The sequence below is a fragment of the Lactuca serriola genome, chromosome 1 (genome assembly GCF_051521515.1).
Source record: "Lactuca serriola cultivar US96UC23 chromosome 1, Lser_US96UC23_V15, whole genome shotgun sequence".
NCBI lineage: Eukaryota > Viridiplantae > Streptophyta > Magnoliopsida > Asterales > Asteraceae > Lactuca > Lactuca serriola.
This window is the reverse complement of record NC_136408.1, coordinates 26,488,623-26,510,669: the sequence shown is the minus strand read 5'-3', so window position 1 is coordinate 26,510,669 and position 22,047 is coordinate 26,488,623. Positions and strand designations below refer to the sequence as shown.

At 39.2% G+C, this 22,047-nt stretch overlaps 1 protein-coding gene across 1 annotated transcript; it reads left to right on the top strand.

Moving 5' to 3' along the window:
* The first annotated feature begins 2,784 nt into the window (after positions 1 to 2,784).
* Positions 2,785 to 6,713, top strand: THO5 (THO complex, subunit 5). The gene is made up of 8 exons (XM_079023080.1): positions 2,785 to 3,069; positions 3,584 to 3,874; positions 3,974 to 4,310; positions 4,415 to 4,752; positions 4,825 to 5,087; positions 5,399 to 5,993; positions 6,090 to 6,224; positions 6,293 to 6,713. Exons 1-8 carry the CDS (start codon positions 2,851 to 2,853, stop codon positions 6,560 to 6,562), a joined length of 2,448 nt encoding a protein of 815 aa, XP_078879206.1. The 5' UTR covers positions 2,785 to 2,850; the 3' UTR covers positions 6,563 to 6,713.
* Positions 6,714 to 22,047: the final 15,334 nt, after the last annotated feature.

Below are 22,047 nucleotides of genomic sequence, written 5' to 3'. Positions count from 1 at the left end.
ATCCCTTGATTCTCCATTACAAATGTTAAAAATAAGATAAACCTATGAAAATTATGAAATCATCTTTACGTGTTAAACTAATTTAAAAGAGTCAAACCTTTAAAGACCCCATCTTCTGTGTTTCTCCATTTCCTTCAACTTTCTCATATCTGAAAGAGGTCTCCATTAGCATGCTTGATGGTGTTCGTTTATGGTTGTGTGGGTCTGAATACATTGGTCAAGTGAACAAAAAAGGAGCAAGGGTTTATAGGGAACATACTTTGAAATACTGATTATGTTTATCTAAAAATATAGGCTAGGGTTTTGCTTGGTTGTGATGGCTGTAGGCTTTGTTAAGGAGATGTTGGCGGTGGTAGTTTGGTAGTGACCCAGGAGTGATGGTGGTCATGGCGGGTACGATAATGGAGAGGGTGTTAGATGGTGGTCAAGGGGTATCAAGTTAAAGATCCAATCCTGGTTCTATTGAGAGACATGTTTATTTTGAAGTTCATTTTTCTTGATTCCTGCTTCCGTTCTTCTTCTTGTTCTACGAAAACAGGCGAGCACCAGACGTGCTTTCCCGATCCACCCCGTCGCCGTTTCCTTTCCCCCTCGATTGGTTGTCGTTGGCGACGAGAGAAGGATCACGAAGGGTCGTCGAAATTTACAGGTCATCGGAACATCCCCTAATGTCAGACATCCCTATCATGTGTCGATCTGTGGCCAAACAAGCCCTAATGCCATAGAAGGCTAAAATCGGAAAAGAGGGCAGTTATGACAATTTTTGCCTAAATGTGCGGTTTTTATGAACATAAAAATGGACTTACGATATAATTGGACATTTCTTGAAAGTTTGAGGGTTTTTATGGAATCAAATTATCAACAACATACACAATCTCAAGAGAAAACCGGTGACAGAGCTTGCTAAACCTTCTGTCCCACCGGTACTTAGGGGAATATTGTCAAAATCATCAAGGACCTAGAACATCTTGGTATCCAATTTAATCAGATCCTAATTTGCTAGGTTGGAAGTGGGAGCCAAACCCTTTTTTGGCTCGAAGATTGGTATGGTGGAGGTTCCTTTGGGTCAAGATTTTCTCATCTTCTTAAACTAGACACCAAACAATCATGTCTTATTTCGGAGAAAACGTCAACCTCAGGCCCCACTTGGAGTTGGAAAAGAATACCTCGAAGACCGCCTGAATAGTTGAAACTTTATCAACTAAACAACCTTACGTCCACCGGCAACCTTACCGATGCAAATGATGTTTGGAACTCCAAACTTGATGTAATTGGTGATTTTTATGTGAGCAATCTTCGGTGCGTTATTGACTCCAAACTCACGTGTGGAATTCCAAAATCAGTTGTTTGGATTAATCTTGTTCCCCTCAAAGTCTCGTGCTTTATCTGGAGAGCGAATCTTGATCGCATACCTACCGCTGCCGCTCTTATTGATCGTGGTGTCAATATCCCCTCGACATCCTGTTATCTTTGCTCCACTGGCTTCGATTCCACCGATCACATCATGGCAAGTTGCTCGTTTACTCGCGAGGTCTTATTCTGGGTTTTTAAATGGTGAAACATCCCTTTTCCGGGTTTCAACACTATTAAATAAGTCATCGACTACGTGGCTAATTAGGGCTACTTCCCTAAGAAGAGAACCATTTTTGTGGCAGTTGTGTACGGTCTTTTATGGAGCGTGTGGACAGTGAGGAATGACAAACTTTTTAGCAACATGCATTGCTCCCCTTCTAAAACGGTGGATACCATCATCTATATAGTTTTCAACTGGGTTAAGAATAGTGGTAATTTCGGTATTTGAAATTGGTCAGATTAGTTATGTTGTCCGTTTAAGACTCTGTAATTTTGTTTGTTTTTGTTTTCTCTTGCCTTTTTCTCTTAATCAGGGGGTTCGCTTTTTATAAATTCGGCATTTCAAAAGAAACATTATTGAACCGAACTAACATTATCGGTACCAGGTATGATATCGGTTTTCGATACTAGCATCGGTACCGATGGTACCAAATCCTGAATTTTATGATTTTAGAGTAGTGACTACCATCCTATATTAACATAAATGGTACCGATTCGATACCATTTTGAGTTAGAAATTTCGATAGTCTTGTTCACCCATTAATAACATGTAAAGGTCTAATAACTCGATAAACACACTCACCCCTAACATGAAGATATCCTAATAACGAAAATACATATTCTCAAATTGGATCATCTATAACAACTCTCATCCGCAGTTAATGTTGGATGAGGGCACAAGGAAAAAGGGATACCCCTTGCAGTTGGGTTTCCAGATATGATTGTAAAATAATTGTTTGTCCTTGACTGATTTGTGAAGATATATTCATTGTTTTGAGGATTTTATAAACTTGGGTGTCAATAAAAAGGAATGAAAAAATAGATTTGATCTTACGAAGGGATTGTTACCTTGTAATTTAATAAGGGTTAATAGAGAGTAAGTGACACAAATAGTCCATGTCATATAAGCAAAATCATGCTTTCAAACCGATGAACCAGGAAAAAATCCACCAAACATTCATTTATAAAATCAAATATAAGTTTGATCATTTCAAATGCACAAAAAATATTAAAAACCAAATAAAATAAATTTATTTTGTTGGTCAACAATCCCGTTGACCGAAAAAACAACGTATGTTTTGCGGAAACAGTTTTGGGCCAACTATCTTATCAAGTATAATTGGGCCAATAAAAGTAATGAGCCCAACCACACACCACAGAAGTGAGCCCAATTAGTAGGCTAACGGACGCCATGACAACATCACTGAAACTTTGAAACTCATCGACGGACTGGCGAAGTTTGGAGACTTTGGAGTCTTGGAGAGGGCGTTTTGAAGAATGGACTTGAATATGGCGGAACCCGGCGAGATTCTACCAGATCGGAAGATAGATACATCGGCGTACGATTTGCTTCAAACGACTAAGACCTCCGTGGAGGATATAGTTGCACAGATGCTTTTCATTAAGAAAGAAGGAGGCGGAGGAAGTGATAGTACCAAATCACAACTCCCTGAGCTCGTGACGCAAATGCTCCTCAACTTTGTGAACCTTCGGAAGGTCCCTTATTTTTATCCTATCTGCACCTATAGTTATTTATTTGTGTTATATACCCTAATCAGACAGCGATTGTGGGAAAAAATGAAAATTTAAATTTTGTAGTGAATGTGAAGTTCACTTGATGCATCTGCTCCGGGATTATGATTCAATCCCTCTTTTGGTAGTTACTGTTTACGCTACAAAACTTAATTTTTTTTATCCGAAGTAGGTCACCCTCTTATGTAAAATGACCTAATCTCTTCAAGTTTATCGTTTACAATAACATATATCTTAATGTTCATGGAATTCCCATTTCAGACAGTATCCATGTGTGTGTATTTCAATTGTTGAAACCGATGAGTAGGTATTAGGGTTCTGAGAAGAAGATTTGGCAAGATATTAGGGGAATGTGATTTTCAGCGTTTTGTTTACCTGTTTTAAAAATCTACTATTCCAAGTTAACATGAATTAGTCAATAGTTATGTCTGATAGATAATGTGTTCCAGCTTCCTCAGTTTATTGTGTTTCCTTTCAGGCAAATCGTTCCATTTTGCTTGAAGAAGATCTTGTAAAATCAGAGACAGAACATGCAAAAGCACCTGTAGACTTCACAACACTGCAACTCCACAACCTTATGTATGAGAAAAATCATTATGTGAAAGCAATAAAAGCCTGCAAAGACTTTAAGTCCAAGTATCCAGATATCGAACTTGTTCCTGAGGAAGAATTTTTCAGAGATGCACCAGAAGACATTAAGAACTCTGTACAGTCAAATGACAGTGCCCATGATCTGATGCTTAAAAGGCTCAATTTTGAGCTATTCCAGGTACATTGCGATAATTGAAAAAACAAATATCAATGCTTAATGAGTTAATGTATGTCATAACATATTCATAGATCATAACTTGTATGCATCTTTTGTTAGCGCAAAGAATTGTCCAAGCTGCATGAGAAGTTGGAAGAGCAAAAGAAAGTCCTTCAAGACACAATTGCTAACAGGAAGAAGTTTCTATCAAGTCTTCCTTCACATCTTAAGTCTCTCAAGAAGGCATCTCTTCCAGTACAAAACCAATTGGGAATTCTTCACACAAAGAAGCTAAAGCAACACCAGTCTGCTGAGTTGCTCCCACCTCCTCTTTATGTAATATACTCTCAGTTATTGGCTCATAAAGAAGCATTTGGTGAGAGTATTGATCTTGAAATCATGGGAAGCATGAAAGATGCTCATACTTTTGCCAGACAGCAAGCCAATAAAGACAATGGTAATTGGCAACCATTTACAATATCTTATTCTTTCTTTCGTGGGTGTCATTCCATCTGTTGCAAGATCTTATTTTTTTTTTCATTTCCCATTTTACCTATACAGGCATATCTCCTAGTATAGAGAATTCCAAGATAGAAGATGATGTGGTTGATGAAGAAGATGATGGTCAAAGAAGGAGAAAGCGTCCTAAGAAAATCCAAGTAAAAGACAGTCTTGACCCTGCAAGAATATATCAAACTCACCCACTTAAACTCACCCTCCAAATACATGATGATGAGGCTTCTGATCCAAAGTCTACAAAGCTTATCGTATTGAAATTTGAGTATTTGCTGAAGTTAAATGTGGTTTGTGTTGGCATCGAAGGATCAAATGAAGGTCCAGAAAGTAATATCTTATGCAACCTCTTCCCAAATGACACAGGACTCGAGCTTCCTCATCAGGTTTTTATTAATCTTCCTATATCTTTTATTGTTTTGTTAGACAATATATATTTGATATCATGATTCATGCAGTCAGCTAAGCTTTGGAGTGGTGATGGATCAATATTTGATGAAAAAAGATCTTCACGTCCATATAAATGGGCACAACATTTAGCTGGAATTGATTTTTTACCAGAGGTTTCACCTCTCCTTACGCCAGGTGGCGAATCCATTAATGGTGAAACCACAAAACAATCTGCTGTCATTTCTGGATTATCAGTATATCGCCAGCAAAACCGTGTACAGACAGTTGTCCAAAGGATCCGTGCTAGAAAGAAAGCACAGCTGGCCCTTGCGTGAGTCTTTACACTGTATGTTTTTTTAGATTTTTAGAGCTATGGATCTAGGGTTTCAAATGTAGTTAGATTGAATCCAACATGTTGCACATCATTTGATTTGACCGAATCTTGAATTGTTAGAATTCTTGAAATGAATGAATTTTATGGTTTCTTTGAATGTTTAATCTGCATTTCTGTTGGATTTTGAGTTTGTGTCTTGTGGGCCCAGTTTGTATAAATGCTGCCATATAGAATAGCTTTGAATAAATTTATTAAATTTTATGTTTGGAGTTGTATTGAAAAGTTGGAAATGTTTGGTTGACTTACAGGGAGCAGATTGAGTTGCTAACAAAGCTTAAATGGCCTGGTTTGACTTGTCAAACCGTACCCTGGTTTTCACATACCCGTGTGTGCAGTTTACAGAGTTGGACAATTAAGCCCTTGGCCAACCCTTCTGCTGCAGCCATTGAAGAACAAATTCAAGCTCCACAACAAGCCGAGACAGTTGGTGAACCTGATACTTCAAAACCAGAGACAGAGAACATAAGGGAAGACGGGGAGCTTCCATCTCTAAATCCCGCAACTATTGCGAACGAAATTAGTCAAATTACGATTACGCCCTTGAAAGGATCAGGAATCGAGCACTCGAAACGTCTCTCTTTGATTACTAAATCCATGGCTTCTCCAATGAGCAAAGGGAAATCCCCAAGTTTCAGAAGGCTTGATGAAGAATTGGATTTGATGGTTTCCGACAGTGAGGTGGATGAGCCTCCACAAACCGAGCCAGAGACCGATGAAGTAACGGGACCCAGGGGTATAAAGGTAATTGATGACACGTGGATTGCATGTGGGACCCGAGAATATCGTCTTCTCCTAACAAGAAAAGTGAACAATGGTGATGGGTACATGAAATTAGAAGCCAAGGTATATACAAATGACGTAACATGGAATAAGGGCATAATGGTAATTTTACAAAATGTTAACACTCTTAAGTCATGTTTGAAAATTTTGTTATTGCAGATAGAGATCAGCATGGAGTATCCCCTCAGGCCGCCATTTTTTTCCTTGAATCTTTTTAGAGCCGCCAATTTAGAAACTGAGACTGTGACTGAGGCTAATGAGTGGTTTAATGAACTTCGTGCCATGGAAGCCGAGGTAAGTAATTGTATTATTATGAAATTTTACTTTTAAAGTATGATGATGTTTTTGTATGTATGTTTTAGGTGAATATTGAGGTGGTAAATAGGATACCATGGGAGGAAGAAAAGCATGTATTGGGGCATCAAATATGTTGTCTTGGGATGCTGTTTGATTTTTATATGAATGATGGGGGAGGTTTATTGGGAAGGTGTAGTACTACTAGTGTGGTGGTGGATGTTGGGTTGTGTAAACCGGTTAATGGGAGGTTAGTTGCAAGAAGTTATAGGGGTAGAGACCATAGGAAAATCATCTCTTGGAAGCACAATGGTTGCACCCCTGGTTTCCCTTGCTAGCCATACCCATACCCATGAGATTATGTAATTCTTTTGTCATGTCATTTATGTTTTTTATATTCATAATACGACATCAATAACTATACTTGACGCCACTTTGGATGACGATCTTCTGCATGAATACAGTATGTTAAATACTTATCTTCCAAAAGATGTTTATGTCTATATATTTCTCACCCACTTCTCTTTGAACTGATATTTAGATTAAATTTATGCTTCATTAGCTGTATTTCTACAAATATAATCGCAATGAATAACGTCATTACCAATGTGTAGAAGTTGAATGAGTTAAAAACCATAATAGATATTTTAGAGTTAAAATCCATTTCTTCGGGTTGTGGGTGAAATATTAGAACACAACGATAAATCAACCCAATAAATAAAGAAAAAGTCTATAACACCCTATTTGATAGATCTTTCTAAGTGCAATTTTGTGTAATTTTTGATTTGTTTGTGGGTGAAATATTAGAACCATCAGCTCCACCTCATATGTAACCATCGGATCTCTAATTTATTTTTTCTGATTTGTTTCTTCTAATTGGAGAGCATTAGGCATGAACTTTCTTCTTTCTTCTGATTTTCGAGCATAGTATTTTGGATGACCATTTTATATATGAAGTTTCAATCAAATTTTTTGATTTTGACATACAATTTTGTGTAATTTTTGATTTTGTATTTGGATTTTTAAATGACTATTGTGTAATTTTGATTTTTGTATGACAATTTGTATGTTTTTATAATTATTCAACAACTTCATTCATCACAGTATAGAACAACGAGGTAATATGGTCATTTTTCATCATTCAACATAGTCAATCAGATACAATCAACCAACATGATTTCTTTCCCGGTCAGTAAACTTTCACAAACAACACTTTCTTAGACAACATTTTTTCAGACAACAACTATCAAACGTGCCCTAAGTTGGTGTGCACGTCGTTTTCGCAAAACGAATTCATATTACTACTATATAACTTGAAGCTCTAATGTTTCTCTTTTCCTTAGCTTGAAATCTTGCAACGCACCAAACGAAATATAATATTTCATACACATCGATATAGGGTTTCACTGATGCATTTAAAATGGGGCCTATGCAGGGATTGGTATGATTACCTAATAATGTTTTTCTTATATATGCGGTGTTTAAATATCATGACTAGGCGACAGGCAGTTCATGGTTGGTAGCCAACTAGGCGATACCTAGGGCGCTTAATCCCTGTTTAGACATTTGGTTTTATTTCAGGCTTAGTCCCTACCATATCTAAAATGATTATAATGCCCTTAATTATTTATTTATTATATATTTATAACTTTTAATAGCCCTTACATATACCTCTATCTTCTCCCATCCCATGATAGAACCCTAAAGTTGGAACCAAGAAATTCAACGATTGTCGACATCATTTTGCTCTTCCTCATCTAATTTTTTTATCTGATACACTGATTGTCAATGCCATCGTGATGATTTGGTTAAACTAGCCAAAAAATGGCCTATCTTCCACATATCTTGACAGACAGTCGACCACCATGGTGACATTAAGGACCGAGGGCGTCATATGCTTGGATGATGTCGAGCCGGAGCAATATGTTCGAATTAAAGAACCCATTTTACCATGTTTGCTAAAACAAATCCTCTCGAAGCAACCACATGTTAAAAATGGAATTCCTAAGGAAACGATAACTTGTTTCAGAAAATTTGATAGTTCTAGATTCGCTTCAACACCCTTTTTCTTATGGTCCTTCACCTTCGGAGAACCACTACCACCATTTTGTTTCCATCGTGTGCTTGGATAATATCTCCCTGAAATGACAATCCACCTTCAATTCGCCGCTATAATATAAGGTGGATAAAAGGGAAATGCAGAATAAAGAGGTGATGATGGATGGTTGGAGACGAACCAATCAATAAGAGGTGGTCACCGACGGTGGCAATCTGTTAATATTGGTGGTGGTGAACGAGACCGATGAAGGCTTTTAAAGAGGAAAGGAAGTAACATAGACTACAAACGAAAATAGGGGTGAAAAGTAAAAGGAGGGTGACCGATGGGTTTTGGTAGGGGTGGGTAGATTTTATTTAATGATTTAATTTATATAGTATTTAAAATAGAACAATAAAAAAAATACCATTAAGGGTAGAATTGACATTTTAAGTCGATTTGGGACCAAAGCAGCAATAAAATCAAATTATAAGGAGTATCTGATTAACAAAATTGGTTAGAAACCAACCGCACAAATTAACCTATACCACAAGCACCATTCATGTACTTTACTCAAAGATACATTTACGCAATTTGTTTTGAATATTTAAGTGTACATGTATAATTTTCACTTTGAATGTAAAATATTCACGTTCAAAATAAATTTGTAGATAATAGACATAATGTACTATTATGTTCATGTTAAATTCTAACTAATAGAAATATTGGTTTAGTTATGGACTTCAATTCTTTGAAATTTTTATATCAAAAGTATGAATTTAAGATACATGAAATCAGTGGAGTTTCTTTATAGGTTTTAAAAACCCTGCACATATCTTTTTTGGTCATGCAATTCAAGCTACTGATATTGCCACAACTAGCAAATTAGGGCTATGATTTCTATCTTTGTACAAGATAATTTCTTCTGTAACATGGTAACACTACGTTTGGTATAAATCAAACTTCAATGTTATCTAAGTTTATGCATCCAAAAATTGTGACATTTAGGTTGAAACAACCTTATTAAAGCCCAAAACTCAACCCAATAAGTCAATTCCACTCAACTTTGGGCCTTAGCCCAAGAGTTGTCGGTCCAAACCTCTTGCTGGACCAAGACCTTTTTAAAGGGCCTTAATGGGCCGGTAACCCTTCCAATTAGTCTTTTGGGTCGTAAAACCCTTATGGGCCGTGACAATTTATTTCTAGACCATAATGGGCCGTACACCTCTACTAGGAAATATTTTGGGCCGAAAAACCCTCTAATGGGCTTTGTAAGGTCGAAACCACTATTGGGCCCCTTTTAGGCCAAAAACATTTCCATTTAATCTCATTGGGTCGAAAACCCATATATGGGCCATAATGGATCAAAAATTTCTATTGGGCCCTCTCCTTAAACTGAAAACCTCTATTGGGCTACTTCCATACCTTTTGGGCCCATTATTAGACTGAAACCATTTTTAGGCCCGATCCAAGCCCAAAAACTTGTGCAAATCGAAAATGCTAATGGGCTTATGGTGTTCTTGGTTGTCCTTCAAGCCCAAAAACCTTTTTCTCCCCTTTCCTTGGGTCGATCGGTGTTAATAAAAAAAAGATAATGTGATGAAAAATACAAGTGACACCTCATTTATACACAACAAATAACAAGGGATTTACCCTCCATGTAACTAGGCACCCTCATATCAAACATAGCTAAAGTAAAACCCTATCACCCTTCCCCTTCCCCTTCATCGGCCTCCCCCCTCACCCTCTCTCCACTCTTCACTTCTAACATGCACTCTTATCCCACTCTCTCTAAAAACTCAAGAAACTCTCCAATTTTCTTCTCCAAAATCGTGGGGTTTTATGTGCTTCTCAAGAAGTTTTCTTCAAGCATTGTACCCTTGGTAAGTTCCTGGTAAACTCTATTGTTTTATTCCAAGTTTACACTAAAAATCCTTCTTTATCCACTCTATTTTCATGATTATGCTCATAGAACACCATAACTTCAAAAATCTCCTCAAGGAAGCAAGCAAGCGCCTAAAACCTCCTCCATCTTCCTCTTTAAAACCGAAAAAAGCCCCAAGGTGAGCTTCATACCCCTTGTTTTTGAATTTTTCCTTCTTTGGGGGGGGGGGGGATACAAGTCAAAGTCTCGTGTAAATCCTTAGATATTTTGCTTGCATGTGTATGTGTTATATGTTATGTGTGTGAAATATGGTGATCTCATGCTAAAGGTCCATAAACTCGAGATTTTCTACAAGTATCAAGTTGCTGGAAAACAAAGTTATCTTGTGTGGCTTATATGATTTGTTGTTATGCTTAAATGGTTATCTTTGATGTGTGATAAAATCACTATAAAGTCAAAGAAAATGGTAACACAAAATTTTGTCATGAAAACTTGAAAAATGGAAAAAATATGGAAAGTTACACTAAAAATGGTAACATTTTGGATATATAAAAATTTTACCACTAAAACTTGTAAAATGGGCCATTTATGACAACTTTGGTAAAAGTGGGCCATTTATGACAACTTTGGTAAAAACGGGCCATTTATGACAACTTTAGTAAAAATGAGCTATTTTTGACACTTATGGTAAAAAGGACTATTTTTGACACTTATGGTAAAAATAAGCTATTTTCGACACTTATGCTAAAATGGACGATTTTGTCAATTGTGGTAAAATGTCCTAAATTATATTAGTTCCCAGTTTAACCATTTATAAAACGAAATTTATAAATAAATCTAACAAATTGGTCAACTAAACGTGTTTACACTAGTAACATTATTTATGACGTTAAATAATGGAATTCAATATTCGCGTAAATTCCGTTAAGGCTCTTGTGAGACACTCCTTCACTCGTACCTACTTAGTGTACATCGTAAGTCTTGTAGTTATAACCAGAGTCTCCTGGAGGAAGAGCGAGAATTGTGTATAGATCTATACGGGGTTGACACCCCAAACCAGAGTTGTACGTTATAGCTGGACAGGCCAGTCTAGGGTGACAATTATCTTTAGAAACGGACGTCTAAAGAACGTCAAGACAGATGCTTTCGTCACATTATTATGGTTGTAACCACTCACATAGAGAATAACATTATTATATTAAAACTAGACGAATTTCCGCGCGTTGCGCTGCGAAGATTAAAAATATATTGTTAAAATATTGAAAAATATATATTTAAAATGGTTATGTTATTGACATTAGCTTTGAGATAATATATTTTTCACTAACTTTTATATATATATATATAATGTCTATTATTTTGAACAGTAATATTCATTGACATCAACCCACATTCCTCATTAATAAAATTAGATATAATTATCTTATTAGTATTATTTTTAACAATTATTATTATTGACTAATTATATTTTTACTTATGCGATCATTTTCTAATTTCAATAATGATGTTCATTTAAAATATAATTTATTTATAGCTAAATGTAATTTATAATGTGATGTTATTATCATTTAAAATTGTTATTCATTAATTTTAAACCACTTATTATTAATAATAAGTTAAAAAAGACTTTTAAGAAACACTTAGTATTATTATTAAAATGTGAAACATACACTAAATAATAAAGTGATAAGATAGACAATTTGCATCTCAAAAGAGACTTGCATGGATAATATGACATATCCATGTAATTTGATTTTATTATTTATAATTATCGCTTATTAATTTTAAAACCACTTATTATTATTAATAAGTGACAGAAACTTTAAAAAAAACACTTATTATTATAATTAAAATGTTAAACATATACTAAAATATAAAGTGATAAGATACACAATTTGCATTTTAAAAAAACTTTACATGGATAATATGGATAATATGACATATCAATGATTTTTAATTAATTATTGTTGTGAAGCAACATGAACATACAAACATGTATATAATAGTTAATTAAATATTATATATATCACCTTCCCTAAAATATGATCAATAACATGAATCTGATCTAATTTACATTAAAATTTTAACCACAACATACAATGATATTCTTAAAACAATACTTAAATCAAGAAAATACAAAAAAGAATTAGTATATAACAAACTTACAAATTTAAAACTTCAACATAATAACATGGCTCGAAAAATTGTTCAAAGCCCTCAAACCAACACAAAAAACTTTAAGCCTATTTTATTTGTGAACTTTGTATGTGAATTGTATTTGTATGTCTACTAAAAAAGATTGATCTTTTTATAGTAGAGTATCCATTAATCGTTTATTAAATATATTATATAAGTTATAAAACCTTTGAATTGTTAATCATTACTAAGAGACTTTTGAGTGGTATTCATTAAAATAGGAGGTTTCAAATGCATGAGGTGTTTGCAAATTTTTATGGGGGTTTCAAATGCATGAGGTTCAAGGAAATATGTTAGCTTTATAAGTATGTATGATTTACACAAGACATACACTCTACTCATTTTACAAAGTACAAAACTATGTGTTGACTATTTTGCATCTAAATTCACTACTATGGCCTTAGGGTTTTTAAGACCACAACTTTTCGTTTAACAGAAAATATAGGATTTTCCGGGTACACTCTCTATATAATTTCAAACAGGGTAAAATAAAGAATACACATGCAAATATACATGATTTGAATCAAGACTCACAAACTATTTTTACAGAAAATATTGGATTTTCTGGAGTTTACAAACTATTACAAAGTTTTCTTACAAATATGTTTATGAACTCACCAACATTTTATATGTTGACGCTTTTCAAAACGACTTGTATTCTTAGGAACACAGTGAGCAGGTTTTTCAGCCGTGGACATTGGACATTTGTTGTATTTTTGGATTATCATACATTATGTTTTTTTTGGATGTATTTTCATGAACAAACACAAAGATGTAAACAATGCATGTTGATATCGTTAATGTATGATGATCATGGTTGCTATGTTTCATTCATATCCAATTGTTTTGATATTACAAGATGAAGTCACCCATCCCCAAATGTTTCCGCCGTCCCGGTTCGGGGGTGTGACATATATTTTCTAATCTTCATTTTTTAATACGTAGCGAATTACGTATTGAAGTAATGGATAACTTTTTTGTAAGTTTACAGTAGATATAGCTTTATAAGTTTTAAAAATTCAACAAATTTAATGAACCGGGTACCCAGTATTGGAACTGCTACCCGCCGGTTTCGGTTCCAACCTTTTAGGGACCGCCGATTCCGGTTCTGGTTCTAGATATTTAAGGCGGGTACCCGCCTATACTCATCCCTAATTGTAACGCTTGGTTTTCGACATGTTCCTAGTTGTCGATTATTGGAATTTTCGTCAAGGAAAAAGGGTAAAAACCCGCTAGGCATGGTGTGTAATATTTGTGGTGTGGCGCATGAGGCACATGTCCGACACGACATGTTGTAGCTGATAGGTCTAACCCTAGTTTCTCGAGATTTAGGACTTGTTTATGGGCACTAACTTCTAGGGTTTCTCATTATGTGCAACCTCTACCTCTAGAAACCGTTGAGAGCAACTTACCATTTCTTCTTTGAGTGTTCTTGATCTTGGAAGATCTGTGAATGATTTTTGGAGAAGAATGAATGAAATCTTGATGCAAGGAAGCAATCCCTAGTGAAGATCTAACCTTCTAAGTGTCATTTGGACCTTTATAGTGTTTGATACAATGATCTAAGAGCTAAAGGATTTTAGGTCACTCTTAGGTGCTGTTTGTTTTTTGTCTGCAAATCTTCTTGGCCTCTTTTGTCTGTGCCGCGCAGACATTAGGCTTTGCAGACTTTTTGTTTTTCTGAAGACTGCAGACCTAAAAAGGTCTGCGCGTCCTCTACTTGACGCAGATGTGGACCAGAGTCTTCAAACCTCTTCAGACATCTTCTATCCCAAAAAACACATATATCTTAGGTTTTTTTTTTTTTTGAAAAAAAACTTAGATTCATTCTAATTTTATCTATGATAAACAATTTGGGAAAAAAAAGTTACAATACTTAAAGAAAAAATGTTCGACGACACAATCATGACTCTTGTGACAAATTTATAAATAAAATTTTAATTACAATAATGGTCGTTAGAGCTTTTTATATTATGAAAAAAATCGTAATATTCTCTTATATTTTTTGTGCCAAATTTTATAAACATTATTGTAACGTCCCAAAATTCAAGACTAAAAATTTCTTTTAATAAAATATTAATTAACGTAAAATCATCATTTCAAAACATAAACAGAGTATTAGTTTTCAAAACACATGTTCATTATCAGAGTAAAACATTCCCAGGCTGACTAATCTATGGTGTGTGTCATGCGATCATCCCGAGCTCCATCATCCGCTACCGGACGTACCTGAAACGAAAACTGAAAACCGCAAGCACGAAGCTTAGTGAGTTCCCCAGATACCACATACCATACAAACCATTCATAGCCAAGAACCATACATAACCGACTTATCCAATATCAAGTAAGGTGCTATGTGCCAAACATAGTCTTGCCATTATGCCACGGGCCGTGCGTGGTCTTTCTGGTCAAGCCTGGGCCGCTCCCTGGGTCTTACAAACAAGTGCCAAGGGCCACCCCCTGGTCTTACAGACATGTGCCAAGGGCCACCCCCTGGTCTTTTATGAAAGTATCACAAAGACAACCGTACATACTACTCTACTTAGCTAAACAGCATACAGTGTGCCAGAAGCCACCTCCTGGTCTTTCATACATAATAGAATACATTGCGCCAAGAGCCACCTCCTGGTCTTTCATACATATTGCCTAGGGCTAACCCCCGGATCTTCCTGTCATCCATAATAACATACTGTGTGCTAGGAGCCACCCCCTGGTCTTTCATGCATATTGCCCAGGGCTAACCCCCGGGTCTTCGTATCATCCATAATAACATACTGTGTGCCAGGAGCCACCCTATGGTCTTTCATGCATATTCAAAATGGGCCGGCATTGGTGCCTTAGACCCATACAAACAGTGAGGAGACTCACCTCGCACTGCTGAACTTTGCTGATAATCCTCTGGCTGCTGACCGACAACTCTCTGAACCCCTGCTCCACTCGCTCCCCGAGCTACCAATGTCAAAGCAACACTGAGTCTAACTGACCCCCGAAAGACAACCAAGTCAACTCTGGTCAAAGTCAAAGTCCTGGTCAAAGTCAACCTTCCAGGTGAACCCTACTCGCCGAGTCACCCTATTGACTCGCCGAGTTCATATGTTCAGAGTCCTTCTCTTAGCGACTCAACTCGCCGAGTCAGTCCATGACTCGCCGAGTCTACCGATTACCGAGTCCTGACCCGTCCAACTCACCGAGTCTCCATTCGACTCACTGATTCGAGTCTCAACTCAAAGGGTTTGGGGTTTCGCGAACTGACTCGCCGAGTCCAAGAACAGACTCACCGAGTCCAGGACAACCTTCAACAGACTCACCGAGTTGTTCATCCAACTCGCCGAGTTCCTGCCCAACATCATCTGACTCGACGAGCTGTTCATCCCACTCGTCGAGTTCCTCCTCGTCTTCATGCTACTCGCCGAGTCCATTCCGATCTACATACATGCAGAGGACTTTTGAGTCATGCATGGACTCCAAACTGCAGATCCACCCTTCCCATGCCTATTCCTCACGTAAAGTTGCAAACTTTACGTGTAGAGATGGAGATCTAGGCAAAATACACCATAAACTAGGGTTTAAGGCCAAGGGGCTTCAAAATTGACTCAAGGGCTGATACTTTATGCTTCTCAAGTCCATAACACACTTGGATCTGAAGTAGCAACTCCAGATCCAACTTCTAACTCAAATGGGTGACAAACCATGGCTTAAAAGCCCCAAATCTCACAACCATGGAAGATCTAAAGGAGAGAAACGACTTATTACCTTCAATATCTCATAAAGGCTCCACAACTCCAGATCTGAAGCCAATCCTTGAAGCTTCACTGATTCCCCTCTTCCTTCTTCCTTCAAATCACCCAAAAATGGCTTGGAAGCTTGAATGCACAACAATGGAGGCTTAGGGTTCGCTTTCTGAATGAGGGAGGCTCTAAGGAACCCTAATGGAGAGAATAAGGAGCTTAAATAGCGCCCAAAGTCCCTGATTTAGGGTTTTCCTCGCACATAACAGACTTGCCGAGTCCACTTGGCCGATTCGCCGAGTTGGTCACTTACACCTCGACCTGGATCCCGCTCGGACTCGCCGAGTTCCTCCTTGGGATCGCCGAGTCGCCCCTAAAAATTAGGGTTTTCTTTCCTTTCTTGGCCTCCAAAACTTTGGGTGTTACAACTCTCCCCCACTTAAACTAAACTTCGTCCTCGAAGTTTGCCATGGTCCATTGCCTGCGATCTGCTGTCAAAACCCTCCAATTATCCCAACACCAGTTGCCTACCTTCACTGGTCTTCCACCTGGTCATTCTGACTAACACAAATCCTTGCGGATAATCATTTCGGGTCAACTCTGACCCTGATCATTTTGGAAACACAACTTACTCAGCCGTCAACCTTCTGGTACTCTCCGAGTACTACAACTGGACCCATAGGGATTCACCCTTTCTCTCCTCACGCGATTCCCTGACCTTCCCAAGGCGATGCCCCAAAACAACTATCTCCCCCGCCACTGTGAAGATCCTATCTTCACCCAGTCCATTACTCCCGCTACTTCCAGTACAGGTCATTATCTCCAGTATCCACTGGGCATTCTTTCTACTATAATTGGTGTCGAGCACCCCACGACCAACTATCTGAATTTCACCATAGACTGCTTGCCAGCACTGCTACTGGATGGAAATTTTCTGCTATTCCTTATCTGCCTTCCGGATGAACTGAGACCACCCTGGTCCCTACCAATCTACCAATATCTGGATGAACGGCCCCCACCAGTCGCTAGCCCCAATTCAACTCCTAGTCGCTCCCAGCGACTTTCGAAGAAACTTCACCAATAACCGCTCAATCCACTCTGCCACTAAATCATACACCTGATACATTCGCTCTAACGAATAGGGACCGATGAATGCTACGGGTCACCCCGTAGTCTTACAACACTTCTACGCTACCAGCCAACCAAAGCTACGGGCTGCCCCATAGTCTTGCTAAACCAGTGCTACAGGCCACACCGTAGCCTAACCATACTCACATACGATTGTTGCGGACCATACCGCAGTCTTGCTAATCTAATGCTACGGACCACACCGCAGTCTTACTAATCTAATGCAACGGGTCACACCGCAGTCTTACTAATTATCCTCACGTACGATTGCTACGGACCACACCGCAGTCTTAATATACTTATCTTACTATCTAGCCACTGGTGAATGCTACGGCCATCCGGTAGTCTGACAACACCTTTCCATACCGACTAGCTGCTAGTGGATGCTACGACTAACCCATAGTCGATCATACAGCACCATCGAGTACCCCCAAGTGGTACTCATGTCCCAAATGGAACTCCCAACCGATTCCTATGTAATCCGCAACCAGAAATTTCGAGAATGAGGTCTCACAATTGACAATTTTTCCCAACTTCCAATTTACACTATCCTCCAATCATATAGTCACCTGAGCCGTCCTTCTTCCTAACAGGAGAGCGAAACTTATCCTAGTTTCAAAACCCCTTTCTACTCCCACAACCTGATTGTTGTTTCTCCCCCACTTAGCCACAACTAAGTCTTTACTACCTGCGAAAACCCGAAGATTTCCATTCCTTCCTTCCTTACACGATAGGCATGATAACCACCATCGCCCTATCCCTGCTAGCGATCCGTCTCTAGCCCACTCCAACTACCGTATGATTACCGAATACTAGATGAACACCTCCCACATCCCTGATGATGGTGGCTGACCACTCCCCGAACCATCTTCAACCGTAACCGAGATGATACTGGACACTTCGAACCCTGAAGTGAAAGATGTCCTACACTAGCTACTAATAGCTCCTGGTATGCAATTGGCATATGACAATTCCAAAATACAATCCAAATACAAGCAGAGAGACAAATCATACATAAAATCGCCTGAGTCCAGGGTAAAAACTTCCCTAATTCACATAGGAATGAAAATAGCCATAGATACGTACCTGCAACATTCCTTGCTGTAATCCAGATCTTCCGCATCTGTCACTGCAAGGCAATACCCTCTCGCCCATCCGTAATCCTCATAGTCGTTGGGGCAGGCGCACTCCCTGCTCCTCCCCTCATCGTTGGGCAGTCGGTCCTCTTGTGGCCCACCTGATTGCAGTGAAAACATAATGGGTTTGCCTCCCGTGGGCAGTCCCTACTGACATGACCATCACTGCCACACTTGTAGCAGCCGGAACCCCTGGAACGACACACTCCCTCGTGCGGTTTCCCGCACGTGCTGCACTGACTTCGGCCCTGTCGACCCACTAATCGCTGATCTGAAGTCTTCGGTCTCTTCCCGAGACCCTCCAAAGTGAATGTCTGATCTGACTTCCTCTTCGCAATGTGCTCCAGATCGATCTCCCTCTCCCTAGCTCTGGCAATCATAGAGTCCAAGTTCGGGCATGCCGAGAAGCTAACATGCTCCCGAATCTCCGCTCTCAACATGTCATGATAGCGGGTCCTCTGCATCTCATCATCCCCTGCATACTGAGGAACTAATAGGGCCCTCTCCTGAAACTTGGCGGTAATCTCCGCCACCGACTCTATCGTCTGTCTCATGTTTAGGAATTCTCTGGCCAGCTGCTGAAGCTCCAGTGCCGGTGCAAACTCCACCCTAAACCTGGTCACGAAGTCTGACCAGGTCATAGCCTCGACGACCGAGGCTTCCCAATGAGTCTCCAACTAACTCCCACCAATCTCTAGCTTTGTCTCTCAAACATGCCGCCACAAAGCGGACCTTCGACCCATCCGGGCAGAAGCTCGTCAACTGTGCAGACTCAATGTCTGTGATCCATCTCCTGGCAGCAATGGGGTTCTTTACCCCGTGAAAATCCGGCGCACCACACCCTCTGAAGTCCTTGAAGGACAACGTGCGCGTACTTGCCTGGCCAGACGCCAAATCACTCCTGAAAGCTAGGAGGTGATCCTCGATCAGCTCAATGATCCCCTCCTTGATCGACCCGAAAATGACCGGGGTCGCCTTAAGGATGCCTCTCGTAATCTCAGATGCGATGAACTCGCGCAACCCATCATCAATTGGTTCGGATCCCGCGCCCGAACCTGATCCTGAACCGGATCCTGACCCGCCCACTGGTCTCTCTCGCAACGTCACCATGCTGAAAATATAACACAACCACTATCAGAATACTGATCACTGCTACGAGACCAAACACACGCACTACCAGGTTCCCGGTCTTGTCTCGGCCCTTCCCGAATCGAGTACGGATCCTCTGCTTTCAGTAGTACGAGCCCATACTACCTTCCACATCTATCCGTACTTTCCTCAAGAACTGCCTTGACTCCACCAGGTCCCTTACTACTACTTCTACTTCCATCACTACCTCATCCTAGGCTGACCCTAGGGAAACCTCTGACTCAACTCAAACCAGTCCTCAGCTGCTGAAGGCTTCCTCGCGATGCCAATTAGCCATCACCTGGATACCATCACATGTGACGAGGCTCAGATAATCCTTCGAGTAAAAGACTCATCCCTACAACGGTTAGACTCAAACGAGAGCTGCGCAATAGGGCCAAGTCCAGCACTCTGAGATTATTCAACCCTGATCACATGTGACGTGGCGTATCCACTTAATGGCTAACTCCCATCACTCAAAATCCCACAATGCACAAAGCAAGCATCATTCAGACAAGGGGAAAATCTAACCACAACATACTCAAGCAATCATACACACATATCAAAAATCTGAACTAGCATGCAACACAAACTCATAACTCAGGCATAACCTAAACAGGCTATCATATTATTGTCTAATCAGCACTACTATGCAGCTCAAAAGCACAAATAACAGGCACATAAGGCATCATCCCTAGATCCTTAGTCCTATTCTAGCATGCTGTTCTATTAACTGATAATCAAAACATAGACTTCTATGGGTATTTTGGGGTACTTACTTGAGCTCGGTTGATTGCATGCACCATACCCTTTTTCTCTTTTCAAAGTTCTTTTCTTTCTGAATTATTTTTGCCTTTCTAAAACTGTTTTCTTTCCCAAAACTCTCTTTTTACAAAACTATCTTTTCATTTTGAAAACTTCTATACCAATTCCTCAGTTTGAGTTCAGACACACCCGAGAGCATGTCCGAATCCCTCAAACCAAGGCTCTGATACCAACTTGTAACGTCCCAAAATTCAAGACTAAAAATTTCATTTAATAAAATATTAATTAACGTAAAATCATCATTTCAAAACATAAACAGAGTATTAGTTTTCAAAACACATGTTCATTATCAGAGTAAAACATTCCCAGGCTGACTAATCTATGGTGTGTGCCATGCGATCATCCCGAGCTCCATCATCCGCTATCGGACGTACCTGAAACGAAAGCTGAAAACCGTAAGCACGAAGCTTAGTGAGTTCCCCAGATACCACATACCATACAAACTATTCATAGCCAAGAACCATACATAACCGACTTATCCAATATCAAGTAAGGTGCTATGTGCCAAACATAGTCTTGCCATTATGCCACGGGCCGCGCGTGGTCTTCCTGGTCAAGCCTGGGCCGCTCCCTGGGTCTTACAAACAAGTGCCAAGGGCCACCCCCTGGTCTTACAGACATGTGCCAAGGGCCACCCCCTGGTCTTTTATGAAAGTATCACAAAGACAACCGTACATACTACTCTACTTAGCTAAACAGCATACAATGTGCCAGAAGCCACCTCCTGGTCTTTCATACATAATAGCATACAATGTGCCAGGAGCCACCTCCTGGTCTTTCATACATATTGCCTAGGGCTAACCCCCATGTCTGCTTGTCATCCATAATAACATACTGTGTGCCAGGAGCCACCCCCTGGTCTTTCATGCATATTGCCCAGGGCTAACCCCCGGGTCTTCCTATCATCCATAATAACATACTGTGTGCCAGGAGCCACCCCTGGTCTTTCATGCATATTCTAAATGGGCCGACATTAGTGCCTTAGACCCATACAAACAGTGAGGAGACTTACCTCGCACTGCTGAACTTTGCTGATAATCCTCTGGCTGCTGACCGACAACTCTCTGAACCCCTGCTCCACTCGCTCCCCGAGCTACCAATTCCAAAGCAACACTGAGTCTAACTGACCCCCGAAAGACAACCAAGTCAACTCTGTTCAAAGTCAAAGTCCTGGTCAAAGTCAACTGTGACAACCCTATATTTTTCCAAAAGCAGTGTAGCGCTCAAAAGTCAAATACAACGAAAACTATTTGGAATCAACTAAATTAACCCCAAAAATAAAGTGTTCAAATATCTAAGTTGGGATGCATCAAATATTAGATATCGTGCCAAGGTTTCCAAAAACGTAAAGAACGTTCAAAACCGGGTTATATTGAAGAAATTATAATCAATCGTATATTTACGAGACACCGTTAAAACGCTATTTAACGTAAAAAGTGAAATTTCAATAAAATGCATTTTAGCCTTAAGTATCTAAACAAAAGATGTAGAGTTCGTTAAACTGTAAACATACATAAAAAGATCGCCCAAATTGGACCTCGTATGAAGAAGTTACGAATTTCCAAAGTTTCGTAACAGTAGTAGAGGGCTAAAAACTCGAATTAAAGATCGAGTGTTATTTAGCTAACGCAACCTAAACGAGAGTTGAAGATCTCCACGATAGGAGTAAAATGATAAAAAGACAAACGAAAACCGACGTCGAATAAAGAAACTATGAATTTTTAACGGACTTTAGCAGTCCCGGCCTATTAAAAATATATCA

Coding starts and splice junctions, on each gene's coding strand:
- THO5 (XM_079023080.1), top strand. CDS start 2,851: ATGGACTTGAATATGGCGGAACCCGGCGAGATTCTACCAGATCGGAAG. Junction 3,875..3,973: donor TCAATTTTGAGCTATTCCAG/GTACATTGCGAT, acceptor ATCTTTTGTTAG/CGCAAAGAATTGTCCAAGCT. Junction 4,311..4,414: donor GCAAGCCAATAAAGACAATG/GTAATTGGCAAC, acceptor TTACCTATACAG/GCATATCTCCTAGTATAGAG.